The 24,948-nt window shown below is 44.4% G+C and overlaps 2 protein-coding genes across 3 annotated transcripts in view; one reads left to right on the top strand and one right to left on the bottom strand.

Moving 5' to 3' along the window:
• Positions 1–23,402, bottom strand: part of MIER1 (MIER1 transcriptional regulator) — a 51,287-nt gene extending 27,885 nt beyond the window's left edge. Inside the window, exons 1-4 of one of the 2 annotated variants that reach the window (XM_090048479.1) lie at positions 23,146–23,402; positions 7,342–7,366; positions 4,692–4,837; positions 2,471–2,638 (exon numbers count right to left, since the gene is read on the bottom strand). In XM_090048479.1, the coding sequence (XP_089904605.1) occupies positions 2,471–2,638; positions 4,692–4,790 (267 nt within the window). In that variant the 5' untranslated portion in view covers positions 4,791–4,837; positions 7,342–7,366; positions 23,146–23,402. Of the gene's footprint in view, positions 1–2,470; positions 2,639–4,691; positions 4,838–7,341; positions 7,367–21,490; positions 21,651–23,145 lie in introns of those variants that run through there. The other variant, XM_090048478.1, reaches the window with a different exon arrangement.
• Positions 23,403–23,515: 113 nt separating this feature from the next.
• DNAI4 (dynein axonemal intermediate chain 4) overlaps positions 23,516–24,948 on the top strand; it is a 32,921-nt gene continuing 31,488 nt past the window's right edge. The window contains exon 1 of the mRNA XM_090049251.1: positions 23,516–23,609. Within this exon, the coding sequence (XP_089905377.1) occupies positions 23,557–23,609 (53 nt within the window). The 5' untranslated portion in view covers positions 23,516–23,556. The remainder of the gene's footprint in view (positions 23,610–24,948) is intronic.

The following is a 24,948-nucleotide window of genomic DNA, read 5'->3' as shown; positions in this document are numbered from 1 at the left end:
CAGCCTGCACAGATATGGGCAAAGTCCCTATTCACTCAGGGCACAAAAAGTACCACTGCACAGTAGGTACACTGACACAGGACTGTGGCTCTACTCAATATACAATTTTCAAATAATATCACTCTGGTAGATTTGAAAAAAAATAAAGTGAAAAGCACCAATGCTCGTTAAGAAATATGTACAGGCCAAGTTTAAAAAGTAGACTAAAGCAAAAATGGCTTAACATTACAGTTAGAATTTTACAAAGTATCTTCCCCTTTGACCGACTAAAAACTGCTAAAAGAATCACACGGAAGGGACCTCAGGGATGACAGGATTTTACTCATACATTAAAAAAGCCTTTAGTAGAGAGCAATCAGGTAAGATTTTACATTTAAGAATTCTATTCTTAGACAAAAATCCATCACATGAGTTTTAGCAAATCATTTAACCTCATAGTAGTTCAGTACTTCAGTTTCCATATCCTTAAAACATCTCAGACTGATCCTCTAATAGGAATGCTACAATGAATACATTAAAGACAAAATATTTCCTTTTTCTATCTAAGTTGAACAACCTCACTATTCTGGCTCCTTAATATTTTTGGTATTAACTCTAGAAAGATATTAATATTAATAATAATAATAGTAGTAGTACTGTGAGATTACATATTGTTGAAAGCTACCAACAATGCAGAAATTACAATTATGCCATGAAAGTTTTTAAAAAAAACAACACCCCCCCCCAAAAAAAACCCAAAACAACTGAAGAGTGGATTTGTTACATTTACTGCTGACACAGGTATTGTCTGGAACATTGTAACCACATAAAAAAAAATCTTAAGATAAATGAGCACCTCTTATTTTAACAGTACAAAAGACTGTGTTTTAAAAGAAGTCACAACCATAGCATGAAATATTCTGATTGCTAATAAAAATTTAAGCTGTTTATTATATAGCACAAGTGACAAATGCACTATATTAGCCTAATGCAATATCAAATAGTTAAGTTAGGAACTTCAGGCAGTTTGTAACCCACATAAAAACAGACTTTTGTTTCTGTACCAGAGATCATTTCGCTTAAAATAACAAAAGAATTAGCACATCTACAACAGTTTTCTCAAGTCAGAGGCCAAATCCAGCTTGTGGAGCTATGGCACAAAACCCAAGGAGCTCTCTATGGGTCAAGACATTTGGCAGCAGGAATCAGTGGTAATTAACACTGCCACCCCTTCCCTACCACATTCCCAAACCCCAGCTGGATTGGGGCCAGACCACATCCCGCTCCCTACTCCACACTGCTGGATGAGGCCCTGCCATGCTTGTCCTGTGCACCAGATCTGGCCAATCAGCTAGATTCAGCCCACAGACAGACCAAGTATTGCTTATCTGGCCCACAGGGCAGGAAGGTTGAGCACCACTGGTTTATGAGATGGAGCTGTTCTCAGCTGTTTCAGATTCAGGGCACCCCCTCCAGAACTTTTTGAATGTGGTAGCTCCCCATTTGAAAACCAGAGCTGTGCTACCTAGGCTACCTCACTCGTTCTCAACTGGGATGCTGCTACCACCACTGAAACCAGCATATGCTCCTGACTGCATTAGAAACGCATCCTACTAAAGCAAGCAGGAGTGCCCAGCCCTGCTGCTCCTGTTCCCAGTCCAGCTCTGTATGCTTCTGCTGGAAACAGGCACACAAGACAGCCCCACCTGCCCCACATTTCCAGGAAGAGCATGCAGGGTCAGACTGGGAAGGACTGAACAGGGACTCCTCCTGCTTTAAGTTTAGCGATAAGGCTAATGCATGCTCCTGCTGCAGCTAATGCACACGCTCCTCCAGCAGCCCTTCCTGGTATGGCTCTGCATTGGGCAATTGCACCTGGTTATAGTGGCAGATGCAGCAGTGGCCGAACGCAACCCTGAACATGTGAGCAAAACTCAAGTAAAAGGGTCTAACACAGGAAACACAGGCTGAACTGGACAAAACCAACACAAAATAAAACTGCAAGAAAGAATGACTTAATATACATAAAAGGACAAGAACAGAAAGACAGCTGGTTCTCAGCCAACTGTTAGGGTTATGGAACAAGGCAAGATAGGATGGGGAGGGACACTTAACTCAGTCCACCGATGTCAAATCCAAGGGCTTCAACTGTGTGACCCTCTACTATATAAAGATCTCAGACTATACCGCTTCATCTTTTCTTCTGTATCTTCTTTTAGAGAACTTCTGAAAGAACTTTTAGAAAGAATCCTACACTGTACTGGAGCAAAGATTTCATTTGTGTGTATACATAAAATACCACCATAAAACTGACACCCGACATGGGGCAAAAAACAACAACTGCTGTGGGCAAACCCCACCACCACGTGGCACACCCATGCAAGAATTTCATGTGTTACTAGGGAACAAACTAGAACGTGCCTGCAAATTCAGTCCTGAGAGATGCCTGGAATTGACTGGGAAGATATCTGAAATTACTACAGACACTCACCTTGTTTTCTCCACTACAGCCACTGTTGTCATCATTATCAACATCTTCATCATCATCTCCTTCTTCTTCCTCCTCCTCCTCATCATCATCCTCTTCTTCCTCTTGGATTCGGACTGTACCATCATAGCCATAAAGGCTAAGTAGTTCATGAATTGGCATATCACCTTCCTGAATAAGGTGCAAACAAAGTTTGATTCGAAAGATGTCTCATCACAGAGATCATCTCTACAAATTAAGAGGTATTTTACGTATAAACTAGTAGGAATAAAGCACAACTTCTAACTTTTGGTAGTCTAAGAATTTACAGCTGTACTTGCACACCAAATTTGCATACTGTTGATCAACACATCACTTTTTATATGGATATTCCTCAGACCTTCAATAAAAGCAAGAAGCAAATATTGACCAAAATGCATACTAGGTACGTTGTACTATTTTTTTAAATAAACAAAACCCTTAGGAGACTAACTGGGAGCATCCACATGAGACGTTTAATGCACAAGACTCGTTCTACTGTGCATAGCGTGTCAAGGCAAAAGCTGTGCTAATGCATAGTAGAAGTAGTCTACTGAGCATTAAGTGTCACAAAATGACTGCGCCTTTGCTACTGCACAGCAGCACCAGCTACTGCAAGTTTAGTTAGTACCTCATATTAGAGGTACTAAACTTAATGCACAGTAGCAACAGCGCATTAATGCATATGTAGATGTGCCCAGTGTATATAGAGGTAGAAAGAGATAAACAAAGCAATCTTAAAAAAACTCTGTTTTAAAATTTTCTTTATTTAAACAGCGGTTCTCCTATGAAAGGTGACTAAAATGGAAGAGTCTTCAGTTTTATGTTTTCTAAATAATAACCTGTGTATGGATGCCGTCATTCAGGATCAAAGTGACCAGAGAATCATCTCATGACAGCTGCCTTAATGTTTCTGAATATCTTATGTAAACAAGCTCTTAGTAAATCCGTTGATAATTCATTTTAAAAAAGGTAATAAAAATTTATTTTATCAGTGAAATCAGCAAATGGGCAGCACATCTACCGAGTCTGACGGTGGTACTTCTACACAGACATTTTTCAGAGTAGAACTGAATTTTCAACAGTTAAAAAAATACCAGCATGTTCTAGCATTAGTTCAAGTCACCCATGTATTACCCAAAGACGTACATCTGCTGCCTATACTACTTTATGACACATCTTGAATGGTGACCATAAAATATAAAGGAAGACTGAAATAAATGCTCTCTGTACAGTCCTGTTTTCCCACAGTCCACCCTTTTTAGACAGTGTCTCTCAAAATTTGTAGTGAAGTTTAAATGAAGATAAATCAGTTTAACATCCTAACTGAATTTATATATGTAAATGATACCGTTAGTGGGGATTAAACATGCTAAATAGCTTTTTAAAGTTGCACTGGCATAAAGATTTACTGTAGCTGAAGAGGATTTGTACTTTACATATGCATTTGAAAAGAACTGATTACCTGTGCTGGAAACGTTTACAGCCAATGAGATCATAGACCGCAGCTACACTAGTTTAGAATTCATAATGAATTACTCTTTAGTCACAAAGTGTACTTTTGGTGACTGAATATCTAGTTGCAATCCAATCTAAGGTTCTGTCACATTTATATCCCCTAAAAGACCACTGAAGGCAGAACATACATGTCAGCAGGAGTATAAAATGAAAATATATCTTAATATGCAATTATTTCAAAACACACATTTAAGATGTAGACATCATCATCAGTAACTGGAGTTGTAATCCCAGCTCTGCTGACAACTCACTATGAGGCTCTGGGCAAATCATTTAATCCGTGTCTCAGTTGGACCACAAGGATGCTTAGAGAATTAAACGGAAAATGATGGAATGAAGAAAATGTAACGAATATTAAAAATTCAACATATACTAATCAAATGCAAGCGTTTATCAGAAAATAGTGGCATTGCAAACAATATTCAAGTTTAACTACAGCATATTTTAACATTATGTTAACTGAAAAATGTGAAACCTACACCTTGAAAACAGAAGAAACTGCAGTGGCAGGTATTACGGAGCCTACTGCATACATCAACCTCGTTGCTGTATAGCTGGAGAACTGCAAATGCAGTTTCTGGACTGATACGTCACCATTCCTAGCAGCATCCATACATCCAGGTAATGGTGATAAAAATCAGATAAAGTACGGCTGTATTACACAAAATGGTCTTTAAATGCTATTTACCCTTGTAAGATCCTCTATTTCAGAACTGAAGTTTGGTTCCCCTTCCATCATTTCTTCCTCTTCTAACGTCCGTTCATCATCAAAATCATGAACCAGCATATCAGCTGATGGATCAAATTCATGGTCATCAGATGTTGCTGAACCTCCTGGTACAAAACAATTTGATTGATCATATTGTGAATTTTGGCTTTTGTTTAGTAGTAATAAAAATACCATCATCTAAAGTTACAGCTAAAAATGCTCACATGTTTGTAAACAAAACAAATCAATTGTCTTAAAAAAGTCAAATGGATTATTTGCTTCCCAAGTGTCTCAGGCTATATAGAAAGAATCAGCAGTTACGTTTTGCTATTTTTTTCAAATGTTGTAGGCTATTATAGCTGCTTGACACCCACTACTGCTAGGCAAAAGCTTCAGCTATCCAGCACTGTGATCATTTCAGAACGTACGTCTCCAAAGGCCAAAGTAGTCAGCAGCCTGAAACAGAGACCTGCACTGGGTAAAGAAGTACAAACTGCTTATGCACATGAAGTAGGGTTGGAGTGTTGTTCCCATTATGGTCCAGGAAATGTGTGAGAGGCAAGGATTTTTAGTGGTATCTTTACTGGACAAACCGTATAGCTGGGAGAGTTTTTAGACAAGCTTTCAGCATCAAATGCCTTTCCTCAGGTCAGTTACGTCACCTAAGTGACTTCGTACCAAAATGACTTCCTGGAAGACATCACCGTTTACATGAAGGATATAGAAAAAGTTACATAGATAATGAAACATACAGAGCAGCAGGAAGTTTTAAACTACGTAGGAAGTTTTAAGGTTAAGACTCCTTGCATTCAAGGCTTTAATTTTTCATGATTAATCCATTCCTGCCACTTCAACCTTTTCACAGTATTCTTTGTAGAAAAGTCTGGATCTAGTAACTAAACAGCAACTGAATCAACTTTAAATGAAAGACTAATTTTACAGATTTATTATAATCCTGACTCAGTAATATTAATAAACCCAATTCTGCTAATAATTTAGTAATATTTGCTTAAGCAAATAACCCAAGTTGCACTTCCCAAATCTTTAAAATGAGAGAATACTTGGCTTGTAGACGTGCTGCAAAAATTTAAATTGATAAATCAATTTAAAATGGCAAAATGTAGTAAATTTCAAATATTATCTTTAAATAAATTTGAACAATTATTAAATATGTTATGACAGTAACATTTCAGAACTACTTTGCAATGGGAAGACAGGTATATTTTTTCATATAGAAACACATACTTAAACTTGAAGTTTCTTAATTACTCAACATGGATTAAAAACCAAGCAAAGAACTAAGGCAAAACAAAGTCTACTTATTTCAGCTAGTAGCGTGAACCACTTTTTAAAAAACTGTTTTATAAAAAAAATTAAATCAGTACAACCCAAGTATGCAGTTAATAGCAACATCAAGGGCCTTTTACCAGTGTACTTCATTCTTTCCTGCACTGAAATAAACTATAACTGTATCCACATTAGGGGGTTGTTTCCCTTTAAACTGCACACTACAATTAAAGTGATAGTTTGTTTATTTAGACAAGACCTAAGACCAAAGAACCAAGAAAAGCATATTCACTGCTGCTGGAAAACTTGCATTTCAATGCCAAGATGGCAGTTGTAGCAATGCCAATTGTTTTGGATAAAGTAATAAAAGCTAAGTGCAACACTGACTATACCCAGCAAGAAGGGTGTGTCAACCAAACTGGAATATGAGATACCAACCAGTTCTTAGAAAGAAGTCATAATTTTTTTTTAAAGAATCACAAGAAGCAAATACTTTCCTGTTGATATAATCTGTAAGTGAACTTGTATCACTGTAAAAAGATACTGTTGGTAATGCTGCACCTTTATTTAAGTAAGTGAGTTTAGTGGTTATGAAAACATAGGACAAGTGTGATCATCACTAGCCAAATACCCAATGTATCAGAAGCAGTGGCTATACATATTTCATTACAGTACTCCCTAAATCTACCTTAATCCTGACCCACAGAAATTTCTGTGCTTTCAATACTATTTCTCTACTGATGAAAGATCATATACAATTCTCAGGTGCTATTCTGATTGTATAAATGGAAACTACAATGACAGGAAACACACTGTCATTTATGTGCTTAAGGAAAACTACAATATATTCTACTATATTGTAAGAATTAAACATTCTGATAACAACATCTAATTATGACTACATCACTAAATAATTGAAGCATACCAAAATGTAACAAAGAACAATTTAATTCCAAATGCAAGCAGCCATTTTTACAATCTACTGGTTTAGATAAGACCATATGGGAGATACATGTAAGAAGACATTTCTAAAGGTGTAAGTTGCTTTTAAGATTCACAAAATACTAAATTAAACAGTGTTTAACCAAATTTCTTTCTATGTGGTATAGTTCATTACATCACATATAATCCATATATCTACATGCCTGGTTAAAATTTAGAAACCTTAAACACACTAAATCTGTAATAACTGGAAGCAGGTAATGCCTGGAGTTTTAGTTTTGTACTGCTGAATTAAATCCAACAATAACATTCAACAGACAAGTAAAATGCTATCAGACAGCATTTTATTAAAGTGCTCATCCATCCTAAGCTTATAAAATGTTAAATTAAAAATATTTACCTGGGCTTGAAGACTCAACAGAAGGCTAAAAAAAGAGAAACAAAAATCAAGTTATTTCCATATTAAATCTGTACAAATCTCAAACATGACATGAATTCAACCATTCATCTGATACAAAAAAACTAAATGAGCAATCCATCGCAGATCACTTATTCCCCAATATATCAAAAACACTTCAACTCTTCTGAATGGGTTTTAAAGTGATGGACAAGATTCATTTCCTCCTTTTTATTATCATTCTTGCTATAGCTATTTTTAATCAACTGATAATGGGAAGAATTCCTCATTCTGTGAACCAATTATTGACTTCCTGAGATTATAAAGCAAAGTAGAGCAATTTATTCTGAATCTCAGGTAAAACCTATTTACCCAATCGTGTATAGAAATGCTGTGTTTCTATTCAGATATAATATTTAGATTTTTTTTTAAAAGTAAAAACCATGTTGGAGTGTCCCAACAGAATTTAGGAAGATAAGTCATTCAGTCTTAGTCCATGAACCAAAAATGAAAGTTTGAAAGGTCTTCTGAAAGTCACTAGCAAACTGCCCATCAAGAATGACCGGGGTAGGGGGTGCGCAGCAGGGACAGAGCCCCATGTCCCCCCTTCCCTCCCACCACTGCTTCTCATCTGGCCCTGATCTATACCCTTGCACTGGGTCCAGCCTGCCTCACCTCCCCCAGCCCCTGCCGTTCCTCATCTGGCCCCGCTCTACCCCCACCCCCTCCTGCCACTTCAGGTCCAACCCTGCTCCTTCCCCGCTCTGCTTCGGGTCCACCTGGCGCACCTCCGTCTGCCTCCCTGGTCCCCTCCTCCCCCCCTGCTCAGACAGCAGAGGCATGTTCCCCACCGCCAAACTTCCCCAGCAGTGGTGCAAACCTCGGTCTGCACAGCCCGGGCCACCCAACCAGTTGCTGCCTGCCTGCTTGGCGGCACATGTGCAGTTGACCAGAAGAGTTACGGACAGACAGATAGACAGACTAAGCCTTTTATTACATTAGAATACTTTTCCGTCCAAGTTCTAGTATAAAGCTATTTGTTTGGAACTACAGAATTATACTAACACTGACTGCAAACAATATTTTCACCTTCTAAAATAATCCATGCTTCAAGTTATGACCTGCGAATTATACAGGTGACCTTGGTTCTAATTACAGACTGCCTATTATTACGGTTGCTCAACAGGAGATGGGAAGAAGGAAACTGGAATGGTAAGACTATGACTGCAATTGAGACTGAGTGAAGACTTGGATAAAGATGGAAGGGCAGTGTAGAGACAGGACTGGGAAGGAATGGAATAGCAGTGGGTCAAACATGGGGAAGGACCAAAAGACTCAGATCCCATTGGAGTAATCTCCCTTCAGAAGCTGAAATGAAGCCCGATATCTCCGAGTCACCATTCTTCTGATTTTACAGAACATCTTGTAAAGTGTCTCACCACCTTCTAGTACTGGTTCACACTGTAGAGTGTTACCATCTATCAACTATTCTCTTAACCCAAATGTCAAGTCTGTATGCTGCATCTAACTGTTCTGACCTAAGGTATGAACAATGTAGCAGTCAATGAGGATGCAACAAAATGGGGGTTTTTTCAGTTTGCTTTCCAATGCAAAACTGAAAAACAAAATGACAAAGTGACACAAAAACCTACTTATGAAAAACCCCCTCTAGGATGCAAAAAGTAAGCACTCTTAAAAAAAAAAAAAAAGGTAGAATTAAGGATGCCTTTCAACTAATACTTATCGACTAAATCTGTATTACTTTTAGAAAATTCAGTACCCATCACAGTATACACTGAATTAAGCTGGCATATATAAAAAAAGAGTATTTTGCAGTGATTTATCCTTGGTTTTTCACATTTTATGCATCTCCCTGCTAACTGCAAATCTTAACAATGTACAATGATCTATCATTCAGCAGTATTAATTAATGAGGCTCCTTAGCTCAGACTTGCAATGCCCTGGGATCTTAAACCTGGGATCCAGCTGCACAGCTTCTTTTTTTAAAGTCCTGGGGGGCCCAAAGCCTAACATCACCCGTAACAAAGTGAACATGCACCACATCTTTTATATTGCGGCAGGTAGGGAGCCCAGCACTGGGGACCAGGTCTCAATACCCACATCAACAGTTTCATGACTGGAATTAAAGAAATTTTATGCTGAATCCCCACTAAAAATGTGCAGCCTACCATGCATGTCTGCTAGCTCTCCCAACTATATAGGTGGTCCAATAAAATGTATTTGTACTTGTTACGAGACACCAGGACTAATGAATATGGAGACACCCATCACATGAGATCCTTGACTGCTTTTTGGTGTGCAAGGCCACACTGAGATATAATAGGATGCAAACAAAACTCAGCCAAACTCAAGAAACGCAGATATGTTTTCAGAATAATGACATTGATGTAAGCACAAAAGGAAGGCAAGGTAGTTTGCAAGAGGCCATTTTTCAATAAAACAAACAAGGACACTCCCAGTCAGGACAACAGTCAAGACTGGGGCCTTTGATTGTGATGTTCTGATGCTCTTCTTGAGATTATAGAAACCCAGGTTACCCACTAGTATAATGATTCTGAATCTTTTTACTCTCAAGGCACGCTTCCATCCTTTTTTAATTTAACAGCAGCCCAGTTGCGAACCAGCAAGCTAGAATCTAGCTGATACCAGGTGACTGTGGTGGGGGCAGAACCTCACCTACCATGCCCCTGCTTTTTGCAATATTTGCCTCCGCCCCACCCCTCGTCTGCACCCAAGGGGGGCAAGCATAGCTCCTGCTGCTGCTCCTCCAGTGACTTGCACATTGATTACTGGAGCCATATGCACTCACAACCTCTCCAACCATCCCCAGGGCCAATGGAAGAGCTAGAGCAAGTCAGGCTCAAAAGTGCAGCTCCACATCTGCCTACATTCTTGTACACATGGCCAAACATGCTGGGAGTGAAGTAGAGGCTGCTAGGCTGTGGGGGGCAGCTAAGCGATCACTTTCCTCCTGATACAAGGGCTGAGCCTTTTAGCAGCCCTGGAATGATCACACTGCACCCCAGTCGAGACAAGCTGGGCTAGAGGGTCATGCTCCTCTGCTCTGGTTCAGACAGGTTTCCACATTTTGGATAAGAAGGGAATTTTAGCCCACAGTCAGACTGGCATGGATGGTAGGGGTTTTGCCTTCTTCTGTAGCAGGGGACACAGTCACAGACTTCCTGTCTTTGCAGCAGCAAGATGTGTACAGTGCCATTGTCCCTGTGCTTTATCTGCAGTAAGTTAAAGGGTGTTTTTGATATCTTTAGTGCAAATTTTTCCTACAAATTTTAAGAATATATTACATAAACTTTCATCTGGGAAGGCTTACCAGGGCGGATTTGATTTATATCAAATAGATTTAAATCACTGGTCAGGAAGCCTTGAGTTAATCATCAGGGCTCGTGATATTTTTTATAAGACCAACAAGATTTTTGCAAAAAAAAAAAAAAAATGTTTTTAATTGCAAAACTTTCAGGCGCACACACCCTTCAGGCATTGGACAAAAGATTGTAAAAGTTCTCCTAGGTAGAAATGAAAGTTCATATTTCATACGACTTCACAGAGGAGTCAATAGATGGAATACTCCTTTGGGCAGGTAGGTGTCTCAGCTCTCTTCTGAGGCTCTGTGATGATGCAAATTACCTTGAACAAGGGCAGGAGCAGTGTCTCAGATTTCAAGTGGTCAAAGTTGCCTTGGGAAACTTTCATTTCTACCCAGAACTTTTACAGTCTTTGCTCTGACACCTGATGAAGGCAGTTAAAGAATTTTCTTCTGCAAAAACTTTGTTGGTCTAATAAAAGATATCACCTCTACCATGAGCCCTGATTGCTTTTTCCTCTAGACCAATATGACCACAACCTGGATACTTGATTTAATCACTGTTTTCTACAAAAGTGCATTCTTGTTGTTTAATATCCTTTATTCATTTAAATTCTTGAAACTTTGCACTTTTAGAGAAAGGTTAGGGCTTTACTGTATGTACACAAACTTGCAGAGAGACAATAGGGCTGATGCCTGGGTCAGGTCTATTATCTCTCATCTCCATACACTGTTGTTAACAAGGATGTTCTCTCTGCAGACAAACTCTCCCTATGCCTGAAGACGGGTGTTTGTACCCAAAAGCTTCCAAAGAACAATATTTCCAACCATTTAGTTGGTCTAATAAAAGATATCACATCTACCCAGAAGAACTCTGTCTGCCTATGATGTCTGGAGGCAAAGCCACAATTTGAAAACTAAAATGAAGCATCACAGAGATGCTTACTGGGATCTTTTAGACTGAGCACTGAGTCCCACCGGGTATTGTAGTTTTCTTTAATCTTTACTAATCTATAGAGGAGCTTCTAGAAACACCATAAGATTGGGCCCCTAATATAGCCCATGGCCTGTGGTGACCTATTTATAAAACGTTACCTGAATGTGTTGTCTTAAGTAGTATATAATTAAAAGTTATAATCCCTATTCCACAATATCTTTGAGCTTTAGCATATCTTAAACCAAAACCATCTTTATGTAAGTTTATTTTTTTAAAACATCTTTAAAATATAATTAAATCAAAAGAATCCATTTTTTTTATTTTTAAAAAGAATCATTGATTTTGATCCATCTTGGTAACAGGTGACCCCTAACCCCTGTTATTTCAGTAGTGAAGAGGGAGATGGCAGGCAGCAAAAGCCCTGTTGCTTTCTAGCAAAATAGTTTAGCAGAGACGAACAGTACAACTGAATGACTACAGGGCCTCGCTTACAAGTAACAAGCAGCAGAATGGTAAATTGGTGGCTAGTTAATTACCCTCACCTGGGCCCTGTTTGCAGGAGCCAAGTCAAGTGACCAGAAAAGGGAGGAGCCAGGGACTATATAAGTCTATCACAGGACTAACAAAGATAGACTGATCTTACTAGGAAAGCAACTTTGTTGAATCCTTCAGATAAGTGGTATTTTATGTTACAGTTATTTGTCTTTTGGGTTTATGTTGTCAGTAGAGGGTTGGGTTATGGCTACAGGGGCAATTAGAGGCCTCAGAGGGTGCCTGGATAGTAGTCTGTGCTTTGAACCCTGTAGAGGCCAAGGGCTCAGAGGGTGGAGACAGTGGAAAAAAACTGCTGCTAGAGTATGAGAGCAGAGATCCAAACAGGTGAATGAAGTTAAAGACAAGTGAGGGACATAGTATAGCTACAGGGGAATCTAGAATCCATTACTGGGGCCAGCAGGGCCACAAAGGGATGCCTTAAGAAGGGCTGCTGTTATGGTGAGTGCTAGTGATACACCCTGTATCTTGGGACTAGTATCTGGAGAACAGACCAGAAGCATAGGTGCTCTGAATGGTAGCCTGCCAGGGACAGATGAGAGCAAGAACCTTGAAAGGTAGGTGACCTGTTGGGAGCAGGCATGGATAAGAGCCTAGAAGAGTAGGTGCCCTAGAAAGCTTAAAGAGTCCTGCTTAAGTTTGGATGTGTGGAGTGATCAAGCTGGCAGCCTGGTGATGATTGATAAGGAGGGTAGAGCAAGGTATCAAAGGCCAAACCCCAGTTCTCTGAAAGCAGCTTTTTAAAAAGTAATATTAACTTGAACAGTAAGCTTAAGTGTGGCAGATCAGAGGATGAAGCCAGACTGGGGAAGCCAGAGTAAGAGAGCAGGTACAGGGTGGGCACTAGAGGTACCATAGTCCTGCTACATAGTGTTAATAAAATATCAATGCTGTGCCATGTTGTGTGTTCTCTCTCCCCCCCCCCCCCCCCCTCCGATTGATAACTCCTGAAGACGCTCTTGATTGGAGATCATCTTTACAGGCTTGGGAAGATACTACTGCATTTTTCAAACTAAAACTTGCAAAGCTATTTTATAAAAGTATAAAGGATTTAAAAGAGACTTTAATCTGTAGCACTTGATGTAAATCTGACAAACCTGGTTTAACTTTTTTGGGGGGGAGGGGAGGAGGATGGGAGGACAGACCTTCTTACAGAGAAACTTTACTTCTATAGCAAGTGACCAAGCAGTCTTGCAGCATGTGAGTATTCCAAATACTCGCATACTAATGGCTCTAGCCGAATGTGTAATATGTAAACTATGCTATTAGAACTGGTGAACTTAATAGCTCACTGGATGAGCCAGTGACCCACAATGCACTATGGCTCCATAGATGTCATCAAGTCAAATAGGTTGTTAGGAGTTACTATCAATAGCTGCCCAATGAAATGGTACTTTTAAGGATTACTAAGAACATTCTTTCTTGTTATGGCAGACTACAGAGAAATGCAACTAACTCAGATGCTTTCTTTTCAAGGAAAAGTGTGTATACACAAACTAGTGTTTGGTTGTGGAATAAAATGTACTTATTCTAGGCGTGTACATAAATGACTGTATGAAGAACACGAACTCACAGCCTCAGAACTTAATGTTCACCTATGCAAGTGGTACTCACTGCACCTGCAGGGCCAGGAAACTGAGAGCTGGGCCCCTTGAGCTAAGCAGCTCTGATCTAGGTTGTATACCATGACTGCTACCTACTATACCACCTTTAATGGTTGGCCAACCTTTCCAGAGTCCCAGCATGCCTCCACCACTGCTTTGAACGTGCTTGGAGGTACGGTTGGTGCTGCCTTGACTTGGTGCTCTTCAACCAGATATTGCTGCCCAGCCAGCCTGGGGAGGGCACATGTGTATACTCCTGCTGCATTAGGGATCTCAAGTAACTCTAAAGCAGTCAGGCTTAGGCTGTAACTTTTTTTAATCTCCTGGTCTAACCAGCTCCACTGCTCCTGGTGGAAGTGGGGTGGACCAGGAAGGGCTACATACTAAGGTAGCTCTGTCTGCTTAAGTTTTACCAGGGAGTCCTAACAGAGCAGCAGTGTGCATGCTGCAGTCCTTTGCATAGTGCAGTCTTCTCCTTCCATGCACTGCAGTACCTCTGAGGGGGTCCTGTGGCACCTCAAGGTTGAGAAACAATAATGCAACTCAGTCAAGATATGACCTCATCAGCTTGGGCAAAAATCCATTTGTGAAATAATAAAATATTTACACTTGCATTGCTTCTTCACTTTATTTATTTTTGTGTATTTTATATACTACAAACACTTCCTTCAGGATTAAACTACAGCCACCTGGGAATAGAATGCAGGAGCCATTTAACAGGCTACAACAGCATTACACAGTGATTCACTATAAGAGATTAAGTAGTAAATTGGAAGAAACAAAGCAGCAGAGAATAATGTCTCTCTCTCAAATACATCTTCCTTGCTTACCCTGTTATTCCAAACAGGAGACTTTACCATATCTTCAACTCGCCTATGAAATATGTATTTTCATTTCTACCCAGGAGAACTTCTTTTATAATCTTTTTCTCCTAAACCTGAAGAAGGATGCTTGTGCCCAAAAGCTTGCAGTTAAAGGCTTGATTGATGGCAAAAATCTAGTTGAGCTAATGAAAGATATTGCCTCTACCATGAGTTCTGATTCCTTTTGCCTCTCTACCAATACAGCTACAATCTGGATACTTTATTTACCCCGATGCATTTCTGAACCAGCAGTTGCAAGCAAGGCAAAGTTCTTGGACGTTCCTATCATCTCACAAAACCACAATATTTCCATGACACGTCCTTTAGGTTGGAGAGAGAGCATGACATCTGGTGTCTGCTTTAAAGCCTTAGCTAGAACTTGCCATGGCTGTCCATTACAGTGCACTGCTATTGGCTGAGATGACACCGGCTTCCAATGTATTCCTAGGTAAACTTTTTAAGATGTTAATCTCAGTTTAAAACAACTTTCATGACTTGTTACTAGATACCAAGGAAGCTGAGATTAGGCAGGGATACTTGAGCTCATTATTCTCAGATCTGTTCACTGAGGACTGAAAGCTCTGCATTCCTGGAGACCCTTAACTTTTTTTTTTTTAATTTCTGTTGGGAAGGGGGTGACTTTCCAGGTGATCTTGAAATGCTATCAGTTTCTTTAGGCTTTTTCTGAGGCAAGTATTAAGGCTTTGCTCTGTTTATTACAATTATCAAACTTTTCTATACTCTTGCTTTAAAAGAATTTCTTGTCCTGCCCCCTGCTGCCAGAAAACTATTATGTCTCAGAGGGAAGCTACCCACCTCTAAGGTACCAGCTTGTATAAATGATTTAGCTAGGGAAGCTGAAGGGGGAAGGTCTTAAAGTGGACATATGTAGCTAGGAAGCTGTAAATGAGCCTATGTGCAAGGTCATGCCAGAGGAGATGCTTTACAATGCAGTAAAGGGTGAACATCCTGTAAGACTGCCTGCCTTCCACTAGGCACAGAGAACAAAGAACTGATGAAGGCTGCAGGAAGTGATCTGGTCCCTCTCGTGAGCCTTTAGAGATTGGAAGGAGAAGTCAGGCAACAACTGTATTGGCTTTGAGGAGCGGTAGAATATGAAATTAAGTTGGAGGCCTGGGGTACAGAGGGGGTTTCCAACCCAAAGGAGAGAGAACTATGGGGGCTGGGCTGAGTTTTGGTATACAGAGGGGTTTCCTGGCCTAAGGAAAATTGGACATCCTGTCCTCTTCTCTTTTTTTTTTTTTTTTTTTTTTTGGGGGGGGGAAGCAGTGGTCGGCTTGGCTTGGTGTTTGTCTCCAGCCAGATCTTAAGTCTTTCATCATGGAAACCAACTCTGCGCTGATTCTTCTGATGACTCAAACAGAGCTTTCTGAGGCAGGTGAGTAACTGGAGAGTGCTTGTATGCATCAGTCATCCCAAAAGAAGAATGCTGGCTGGTGGGACATTTCAACAGGTAGTCAGAAAGTTATTGCCCATACTGGAATTTGGTCAGGACACTTTTTAATTTCCTCTGTATGCTATCAAATAGGATGACCATTTGGTCAGGATTGGGGTTTTTTTGTTTTTCCTTTCACTTGAAACATTAGGCTTTTCAAGAGCACAATGTCTCCAATGCCATGAAGTGCTGACTTCAAGTTCAACATCTGCCAAGCTATTTTAAGAAAGTTCCTGTAGTATCTTAGGGTTCCTCAGCTTCCTACCCTAGCATGTGAAACATGAAAACATCAAAGCTGAAATTGCATAACCAAGACCCAAGTAACAATACCATATTTCATATAGGATAGTGAATCATTAGTCCTTAAAACCATATACCCTTTTCCCTGTAAGAGAGAACTTGCTGCATAGAATTAAATGACAGCACTTAAGTGACGTAAGTGGGAGAGTGCAGGTTTTCAGATGAGACCTAAAACAGATGGCAATTTAGATACAGGAAGACTATTCAGATGCAAAGTGTTGCAAAAACGTTCATACCATGATTAGCTACTAAATTGTGTGGAAGATCCATAAAAACTGTAGCTTTCAACTGTATTATTTTGATATCAGTTTATGGGAGTGGCGTCTTGTTTTAAGAGGGGGGGAAAAAAAAAAAGGAGAAACTGTCACTGTGCTTGAGAAATAGTATGCTTGGGTCTCATAGTCACTGTATGGCATTAGAACTAAATTTAGGTTAACAGTTTTATTCTTAAGTCTGCAATAAACCAAGACTGATATGCAATCGGGGGGGGGGGGGGAAAAGCTATGATAAAACTCCTCTGTAACAAAGTGAATTCTCCCATTACGTTTATGCATTTTATACAGGGGGAAAAATGATAACGTTTTAGAGACTTATCCTCCAGTTTAACAAAATGGAGACAACAGTCATACAAGTGAAACTACAGTTCCCTTAAACTAACTGCTCTTTGAGTTAATATTATGTCTATGTCAAAGGAAAAAGGAAGGCTACTAATTTGTCAAGTTTTTCAGACAACACTAGAGAAGTACCTAAAATAATAAATCTTGAAAAATATAAAAGTAAATGCCCAAGGAGGATGAACCAACAAAGCGGGCAGTTGGGGGGGGGACTAATTTTAAATGCAACTTAAATCAGTTGCCAAGAAGCCTACCAGTTATGCTAGTCTAATCTTGCTTTGCATATAGTTATTCCCCTACATATTCATTCTTATTGGCTAGGATAACTATTAAAATACACTGTTTACACTAACTTTGGTACTACCTTTGTCTAACCCTACAGACTAGAACTAACACGTGGCCAATTCATGGGCCCCTCATGCAGCGCATATGCCGTAGATCAGCCCCACGGCAGCTCAAGCTAGCTCTAGCTCTAGCCCTATACAATGTGCAGGGCTGGTTTGGGGGTACATACATGTGGTGCCCAGGCCAGATGAACCCTGAGATCAGGCATGCACAGCCAGTCTATGGGCCCAATGCAAGCCGGCTGTAGATCCAGTGTGCAAGGCCAGTCTTATGCTGGTGCTGTATACAGCACGTTCCCCCATGAACCTTGTGCAGTGCATGTGGCAGACGGGCTCTGAGTCCATGCAGCACAGAGACCAGTACCTGCTGTGTTATGGGTATATGGCCTGTGGGCCGTACCTTTGACACCCCTGGGCTAAAGTATAGGAGACCAACTGGAACAATGGCTATCACTCCTCTATCTGTACAATAACAACAGAGAAACAATTAAAACTCTATACTGATAGTATCTCGCCCCACATGATTTTAAACTGTTTTTTATGGTAAAGGAACATATAAGTGTTAAAGGGAACATGGTAAGGTAAGGATGAACATATTCCAGAATTAAACTGTTCTGGGAAATGTTTGGAGACCGTGTAAGGGAAAATAATAGGATGCCAGCTATCAAATCACCCTCTGGTATTCTTGCTGAACCTTCCTGAGAGCTCTGGAACATGCAACAGTCAGAGGGAAATGATCACTTTTTTTCTTTTAGTTGCTTCAAGAATTACAACTACATAAGCCTGGAAGAAAAGTGACACTCTGAGAAATCATCAACTGGTTTCAAGATATTTGGAACTTCAGTGATAAAAAAGATGTCCTATGAAGTCACTTTTTACAGAGGGGAAGGACAGAAGATGCTTACTTAGATATCTGCTGGAAATGCCTGAAACCTGTTAAGAGACTTGCCTGCCTCCAAACCAGAAAGCTTGAGAAACTATGAACATTAAAAGAATGTGCAAGTTCCATAATCTAACAGCTAAGATCAAATTTGGAGGGGGGAGGGGAAAATCAGATGGGTAGAATATAGGAAAAAGATGGGTGAATTAAGCAGATGACACACCAGGATGAAAAAACGAAAGCTTAACTTGGCCTATGAAATGAAATGTAAAGGAACTGCTGAAAACTGAAAAGAAGATAAGAAAACATGAACCCCTGCAGACAGTGATGGGAGCAGCATTGACAGAAAATAAATGGCTCCCTATATCTGTATAGACCTTAGAGAACTGGATACATCTTTAAGTGTTAATTTATTGCATAAATTAGATTGCATGACAAACAAGGTAAAAAGAATGAAATAATAAGATTTCCACCTGTGAATGGAGTAATCCAGATGAATTTCTTTCTTTGTAAGTGCTAGCTAAACTGAAACCGAGATCGTTTAAGGCAAAAGCTTTTCTGGCCCTCTAAAACTGGAAGTATTTTCACTTGGAAAAATGTAAAATACTAGCATTCATACCATTGTTAAGAATGGAGGAAAAAAAGCCTTTTTGGTGCAGAACACAAGCTTGTGACATTTATAAGTCTTGAGCTGCCTTGAAGTTTCTTTGTGACTTCTGTGCACAATTAAATCAGCTTCTGAAATCTGAAAATGGCTAATTGGTACAGCCTGTTTAAAAATATTATAGTATTAGGCAGCTTATACTAAATTTCTCTCTCGAAACTAACTTAAAATACTTGTATATGTTATATTCAGTTTCACTTTCTGGACTCACTGGAGTAGTTGGCTTTGAGTTCCTGTCACTAGAAAGTACTTTAAGAACAGCCCTCCATTTTTGGTAAATTAAATCCATGAAGTCTTTCAATATTTATATGTTGTTTAGCTTTAAAAATGTTTAAGTTTGAACAATTCTGTCCTATCTTAATATTACTAAATACAACAGTTCAGGGTTTTTCCTTCATTTCAAGTGAAATGTTGTCCTGTGCCTCTTTTTAGGGGCTGGAAAGACCTCCCACCCAGAGGGAAGCAGCAGCTAAGGTGGCTTAAAATACTCAAGCCCTTCTCATCCTGGGCTGTTCTTGGCCCCTTACTATAATATGGATGGTCTTAATTACTACTGTCTTTTCACAGTTCCACCCTAATGTGCTGCTCCTGCCCTACCTACAAGAGTCTGTATTCACCAGTTACTAGGGTTTTTAGGATCCTCTTATGCTGCTTCTGCCTTTTAAACTGGAGTAAAGGGGCCAAAGTAGAAGTGGGGCCTTCATCTTAGGATCTCCAATACCTTTAATTTTTTAACATTTTTTCAGGAAGAAAGTCCGTCAGTTTTTCCTGAAGATTTTTCCTCTGTTAGCGACAGGTCTAAACTGGGAGTGTCTTATATAGAGTCCACAGAGCTAGATTCAGCCCACAAAGCCATGTTAGCTGCCCATGAAACTAGGAACTTAAGGGTGGGGCCCACTGCTGCAATTCAGGGTATGAAGCCCTCTAGGGGACAAGTATCAGCAAACAACAGCTTCCCCCCCACGGCTCCCTGCTGCTACTTGCCCCAGTGCTCATGAATCTAGATCTGGCCTGTAAAGAAGACCATGGTCCACATCCAACCCAGGGGTTCCAAACCAGTCTGTCTACACTAGTGGTGCTCAAACATTTTGCTGGTGAGGGGTAGTGCCTGACCCTTCCACAGACAGTATCCATTGGGGCCCATCTGACCAGGGGGAGGGGGGGCAGCCTGCCCCTGATCCAATTGTGTGATGGAAGGGAGTTTAGGCTATCTCTGACCTGGTGCTGGGGGGGGAGCTATGACCTGGCCCCAATCCAGCTGCATATAGGGGGGGGGTTTGACCCTGCCCAGAAGGAAGAAGAGGATATGACCCAACCACAAACTGGCTGTGGGAAGGGAAAGGGGTATGGCTTGGCCCCACAGGGGAAAGAGAACACAGCCAGGCAGCCTGGCTCTGATTTTGGCCACAGTGCAGGGGAGAGTTGTGGCCCAGCTCAGGGAGGGATGAGAGTACTACCACTGCTCCCCTGCTGCCAGATTTCCCAACCCATGGGGACCCAGCAGGCCACATTTGGTCTGCAGGCTGGAGGTTGGGCACCCCTGGTCTAAGCCAACAGAACTCCTCAAGCCAAACCCGCTCAATAAAGTGCATCAAGTTTTAAAAAATTAATGTTTGACCAGCTGCACCCAGGTGAGTTGTGTCCTTTCTCCACTGATATGCGCTCTGAAGCAGGAGCCCCATACAACTCTCCATGTTACCATTGCTGGTAAAAGGCCAGTTTATACAGCACTACACAAAGCCTGCAATACACCAATGCCTGGCTCCTTCAAGACTACGATGAACTTCAGTTCACATGAGTAGAGCAGGCAAATGACTGCTGACAAACGGCAGTGTTTAATTGTCAAAACTTTCCATGTAATCTGCTGCACCTCGAATGGAAAGTGTCCCTGCACTTCTTCCCCAGCCCTGAAGATGCAGGAGCTGGAGGAAGTTAAACCGGCAGCTGCCTGCTGAGCCGGGGACGAGAACAGAGGTATACTTCTGCTTCTCTCTGGCCCCCGAGTGGCTGAGGGAGGCGGCGGAGGCAAGCGCACGGTCCCTTCTGCCTGCACAGGCAGAGCAGAGGCCAAATACGGGAGCTGCGTCCGACCGATGTCATGAGTTTCTGGGGCAGGCAGGGCTCCGGGCGCCTGGGGAGGGGCTGGGGTGAACCAAACCAACTCCTGCCAAGTGCAGAGGAGAGGCAGGGTACGAGGATGCCGCCCGCCTGAGCGCTGCTCCCCGCGCAAGCCGGGCCCCCCACGCGGCACACCCAGGAGGGGTCTGTGCCGGCTCCAGCTGCGTAGCAATGCTTCGGCGCGGCCCCAACTTCCAGCCTAAAGTCGAAGGAAGCCGCCCCGGGCCCGCGGCCTCGGCCCCTCGGCAACAGGCAGCTGCCCCAGGCGGGCCCGGCCCCGGCGCAGAGCGCCCCCTGCGGCGGGAGCCCCCGGGACCCCGCCCCGCCCGGCACCAGGCCCCGGCGCGGCATAGCGGCCCCCCGCGGGCTGCCGGCAGGGCCCGGCCTCCCGCCCCCGCAACTAAGTTATGGGAAGCTCCTCCCGGCCGCGGCCCGGCGCAACAAGTTCCCGGCCCGGCCCCCCCGCGCCGCGCTCACCTCCGTCATGTTGGCTGCGCGGCCGGCGGCGGCGGCGGCGGCTCCGGGCGGGCGGCGGGCGGGGTCACATCGCCGCCGCGGCGGAGGGAGCGGCCCCGGCGGCGGGTCACGGGCTGTGCGGCAGCGGCGGCCGGAGGGGCGGGGCGGGAGAGGACCTGACGTCACCCCGCGCGCACGCACGCACGCACGCACGTCCCAGCCGCCCTGCAGCGCGGGAGGCAGCGGCCGCCCCGCCCCCCCGGTCCCGCCCCCGCCCCCCGGCCTCTCGAGGCAGGCAGGCAGGCAAGCAGGCAGGCGAGGCCCGGGGGGGGCGAGCTCCGCTCCAAGGTGTCCACGCTATTGAAATCACGGCGGGAGGCCGAGAGAGCCCCGGCCTGGCAGGGGCTGAGGCTAATAGAAGTTTTGAGCAAAATGTTCCATTGGCTCTACTGTGACAAGAGACAGCCCCACGGATAAAACACTTCCCGGGACACCGGCCCTCAGCCGAGACAGCAGAGCTGCCAGGGGCTGGGTCAGCCCCGAGGCCCATCCTGCCCAGCGCCCGTGTTGGACTGGGCACATGTACACGCCACGCCACCTGTGTCCTCCTCGCGGCGCAGCCCTTCCCTGCTTGTCTGCATGAAATGACCCGGCAGCAGCTCCTGGCCAACTTTTAGTATCAGGCTCCCCCTTCGCAAGGGGGAATGGTAATAAATAATTCTTATTTTCACCATTTTTGGGCCTCCTTTCTGTCCAGACCCCAGTTTGCCCACACCTATGACCCAAATGACTGCACAGCACTGCCAACAAATGGCTGGTGCGTGGCACTGACCGCGTGGTAGCTCAGGACCACCGTGTGGCCGCGTGGCATCCTGCTTGCTGCCACACCACTACCGCGTAGTAATCTAGGGCTGCTGGCGGCTTGCGTAAACGCGGCCTCCATGGCAGAGAGCGGCTGCTGAAAGGGAGGGCCCAGCCTAGCCCCTCTTCTCTCTTACTTGCCATCTCCAGCGCTTTGGGCCCAGGGGGCTCTGGTTCAAGGCCGTGCCCCTCACCCGTAGGCTCAGCAGGGATGGGCGCCTCTTTCCTTCAAGAACGTGTCCAAACCCCTTTGGTCAGCCGAACTGGCATCTCCCACTGCACTGGGGTGCCAGGCTGCGTGAAGACAGGCCCCGCGGGCACAGGCTTAGGAGGGCGGTCTCCTCGCCATCGGGAAACGGGGCTGAACTCGGCACCAGACCTGGCGGCCCCGGGAGGACTTTTAGTATTGGCCTCCTTTTGCCAGAGATGATGATAATCATCGTTATTATTATACAGCGTAGCGCATACCGATAATGATGATGATTATTAGACAGTGTGGTGCTGCATTCATTATCATCATCATCTTCACCAGTTTCGGGCCCTGCCGCCCGGGCGGTGCGGGGCCCTGGCTGGACGGGACGAGCCAGCAGCGAGGTGCTTTTGCCTCGCGCTGGGAAGAAGGAAGATTTCTTTAGGTTTGAGTCCAGCGAGACACAGCGGCGACACCCGCTAGCCGGCAATGGCCAAGCAGGGCCAGAGCAACCCCGCGGTGGCGAGGCGGCTCGTGCTGTCCAGCCCGGCCCCGGCTATCAAGGCAGTCCCGGAGCCGCAGCGCCAGCGAGCCCTGCCCGGCGGACCCTCCGCGCCCCGCTTACCTCCAGCAGCCGCGCGCCGGCCGGTGGCAGCGGGGCCGGCCGCTCACGGGCAGGTCCCGCACGGGCGGCGCTGAGCGCGGCCCCCGGCGCCTGGCATCGGGGCTCCGGGGCCGCCGACCTCTCAGTTCGCGGGGAACCGCTCACGCCGCCCCGCTCCCGGGTTCACCCGCGGAGGAGCCGCCGCCGCCCCTGCCCGGCAGCTGCAGCCGCAGCCGCATCGCCTCGCGGGCCGGCGGGGTCCGTGCGCCAGGGGTCCCGGGCGGGGCGGGGCGAGCCGGGGCGCAGACCGGCGAGCACACCTATCCGGGGCCCCCGTGCTGGCCGGCCAATCGCCGCGCCACGTGTTGGAAGGCGGTTGCCATGGCTACCGCGTCACCACGCTCGCTCCGGACCGGCAGCGGCGGCGGAGCCATGTCGGGGCCCGCGGGAGGCCGGAGCAAGTGGCACAGCGCCGCCCCCAGCCTGTGAGTGCGCCCGCACGGCAGGGAGGGACTAGCGACAAACCCGCGGGTCCTGGGGGGGACGGGGGAGGACTGTCCTGTCTTACAGCCAGAGGACACGGCGGGGGGGGACCCTCAAGAGGTCGCAACTGGTCCGACCTCCTGCGGAAAGCAGGACCAGCCCGAACTACATCATCCCATCCCAGCCCAACTCCTGAGAACATCTTTCCTTCCCAAGATCTGGGGATGCTGGTTTTCTCAGACATTAAAAAGAAATCCCCCATTTTCGTTAAAAGAAGTAACCCCAAACACATTTATCCATGATTAAAATGAAATGCTGCTGTATCGGTATTTGTAAATTAGCGGCGTTTGATTTAAATCACAGAAACCTGTGGAGCTGAGGTTACTTTTTGTTTAAACTGAACATTGGGGATTTTTTTTAAATCAGAGAAAACCAGGTGACTCTTGCCAGCTTAGGGGGTGGGGGGCATGTGCTCCCCCAGTGACCAGTCAGCCACCAGTCAGCGACCTGAGGGAAGGCTCCCCTGCAACCAGTCTCACTGACCACGGGGAGGGGAGTTCCCACTGGCCGATTGTGCCAACCGGAAAGTGGCCGCGGCGCTTCATCTGGTGTTCCCACTCCCTGGCTGGTGCATACAGAGGGGTACCGGCGCTCCCGCCTGCTCCCCCTGCCCATCACCAAGGCGGGGCGTGCAGCCTGTCAGTGGATGCACCAGTGCTCAGAGGGTGCATGTGCACCCCCTACGCATCGCAACTGAAACCAGGATCCCTGCGTAATGTCTAACCCAGAGGTGGGCAATTATTTCAGGTGGAGGGCCCCTTACTGAGTTTTGGCAAGCCATCGAGGGCCACATGATAGGCAGCCAGGGGCAAATAAATATTAATTTTTAAAAAATTTTTAGGGGCCCCGCAGGCCAGGCAGCTGGCCTGCAGGCCGCAATTTGCCCACCATTGATCTAACCTAACCTTACCTTGCTGCAACTTGAGACTGTTGCTCTTGTTCTGGCATCTGCCTCCCTTGAGAACAGTCCAGCTCCATCCTCTTTGTAACCCCCTTCAGGCAGTTGAAGGCTGCTATTAAATCTCTCAGCCTTCTCTCCTCTAAACTAAATAAGCCCAGTTTCCTCAACCTCTCCTCCTAAGTCATGTCTTTCTCACCATTTTTGTTGCCCTCTGCTGGACAGTCTTCAATTTGTCCACAGTCTTTCTGTAGTGGGGGGCCCAAAATTGAACACAGGACTCCAGATGTGGTCTCACCAGTGTAGAAAAGATTGGGGAATGATTGCTTCCCTTGACGTATTGGCAACACACCTACCAGTGCAACTCAAGGTGCCGTTAGTCT

The sequence above is a fragment of the Crocodylus siamensis genome, chromosome 5, assembly GCF_052110815.1.
Source record: "Crocodylus siamensis isolate JL-2025a chromosome 5, ASM5211081v1, whole genome shotgun sequence".
Lineage (NCBI taxonomy): Eukaryota > Metazoa > Chordata > Crocodylia > Crocodylidae > Crocodylus > Crocodylus siamensis.
This window is presented reverse-complemented; position numbering and strand designations above follow the sequence as displayed.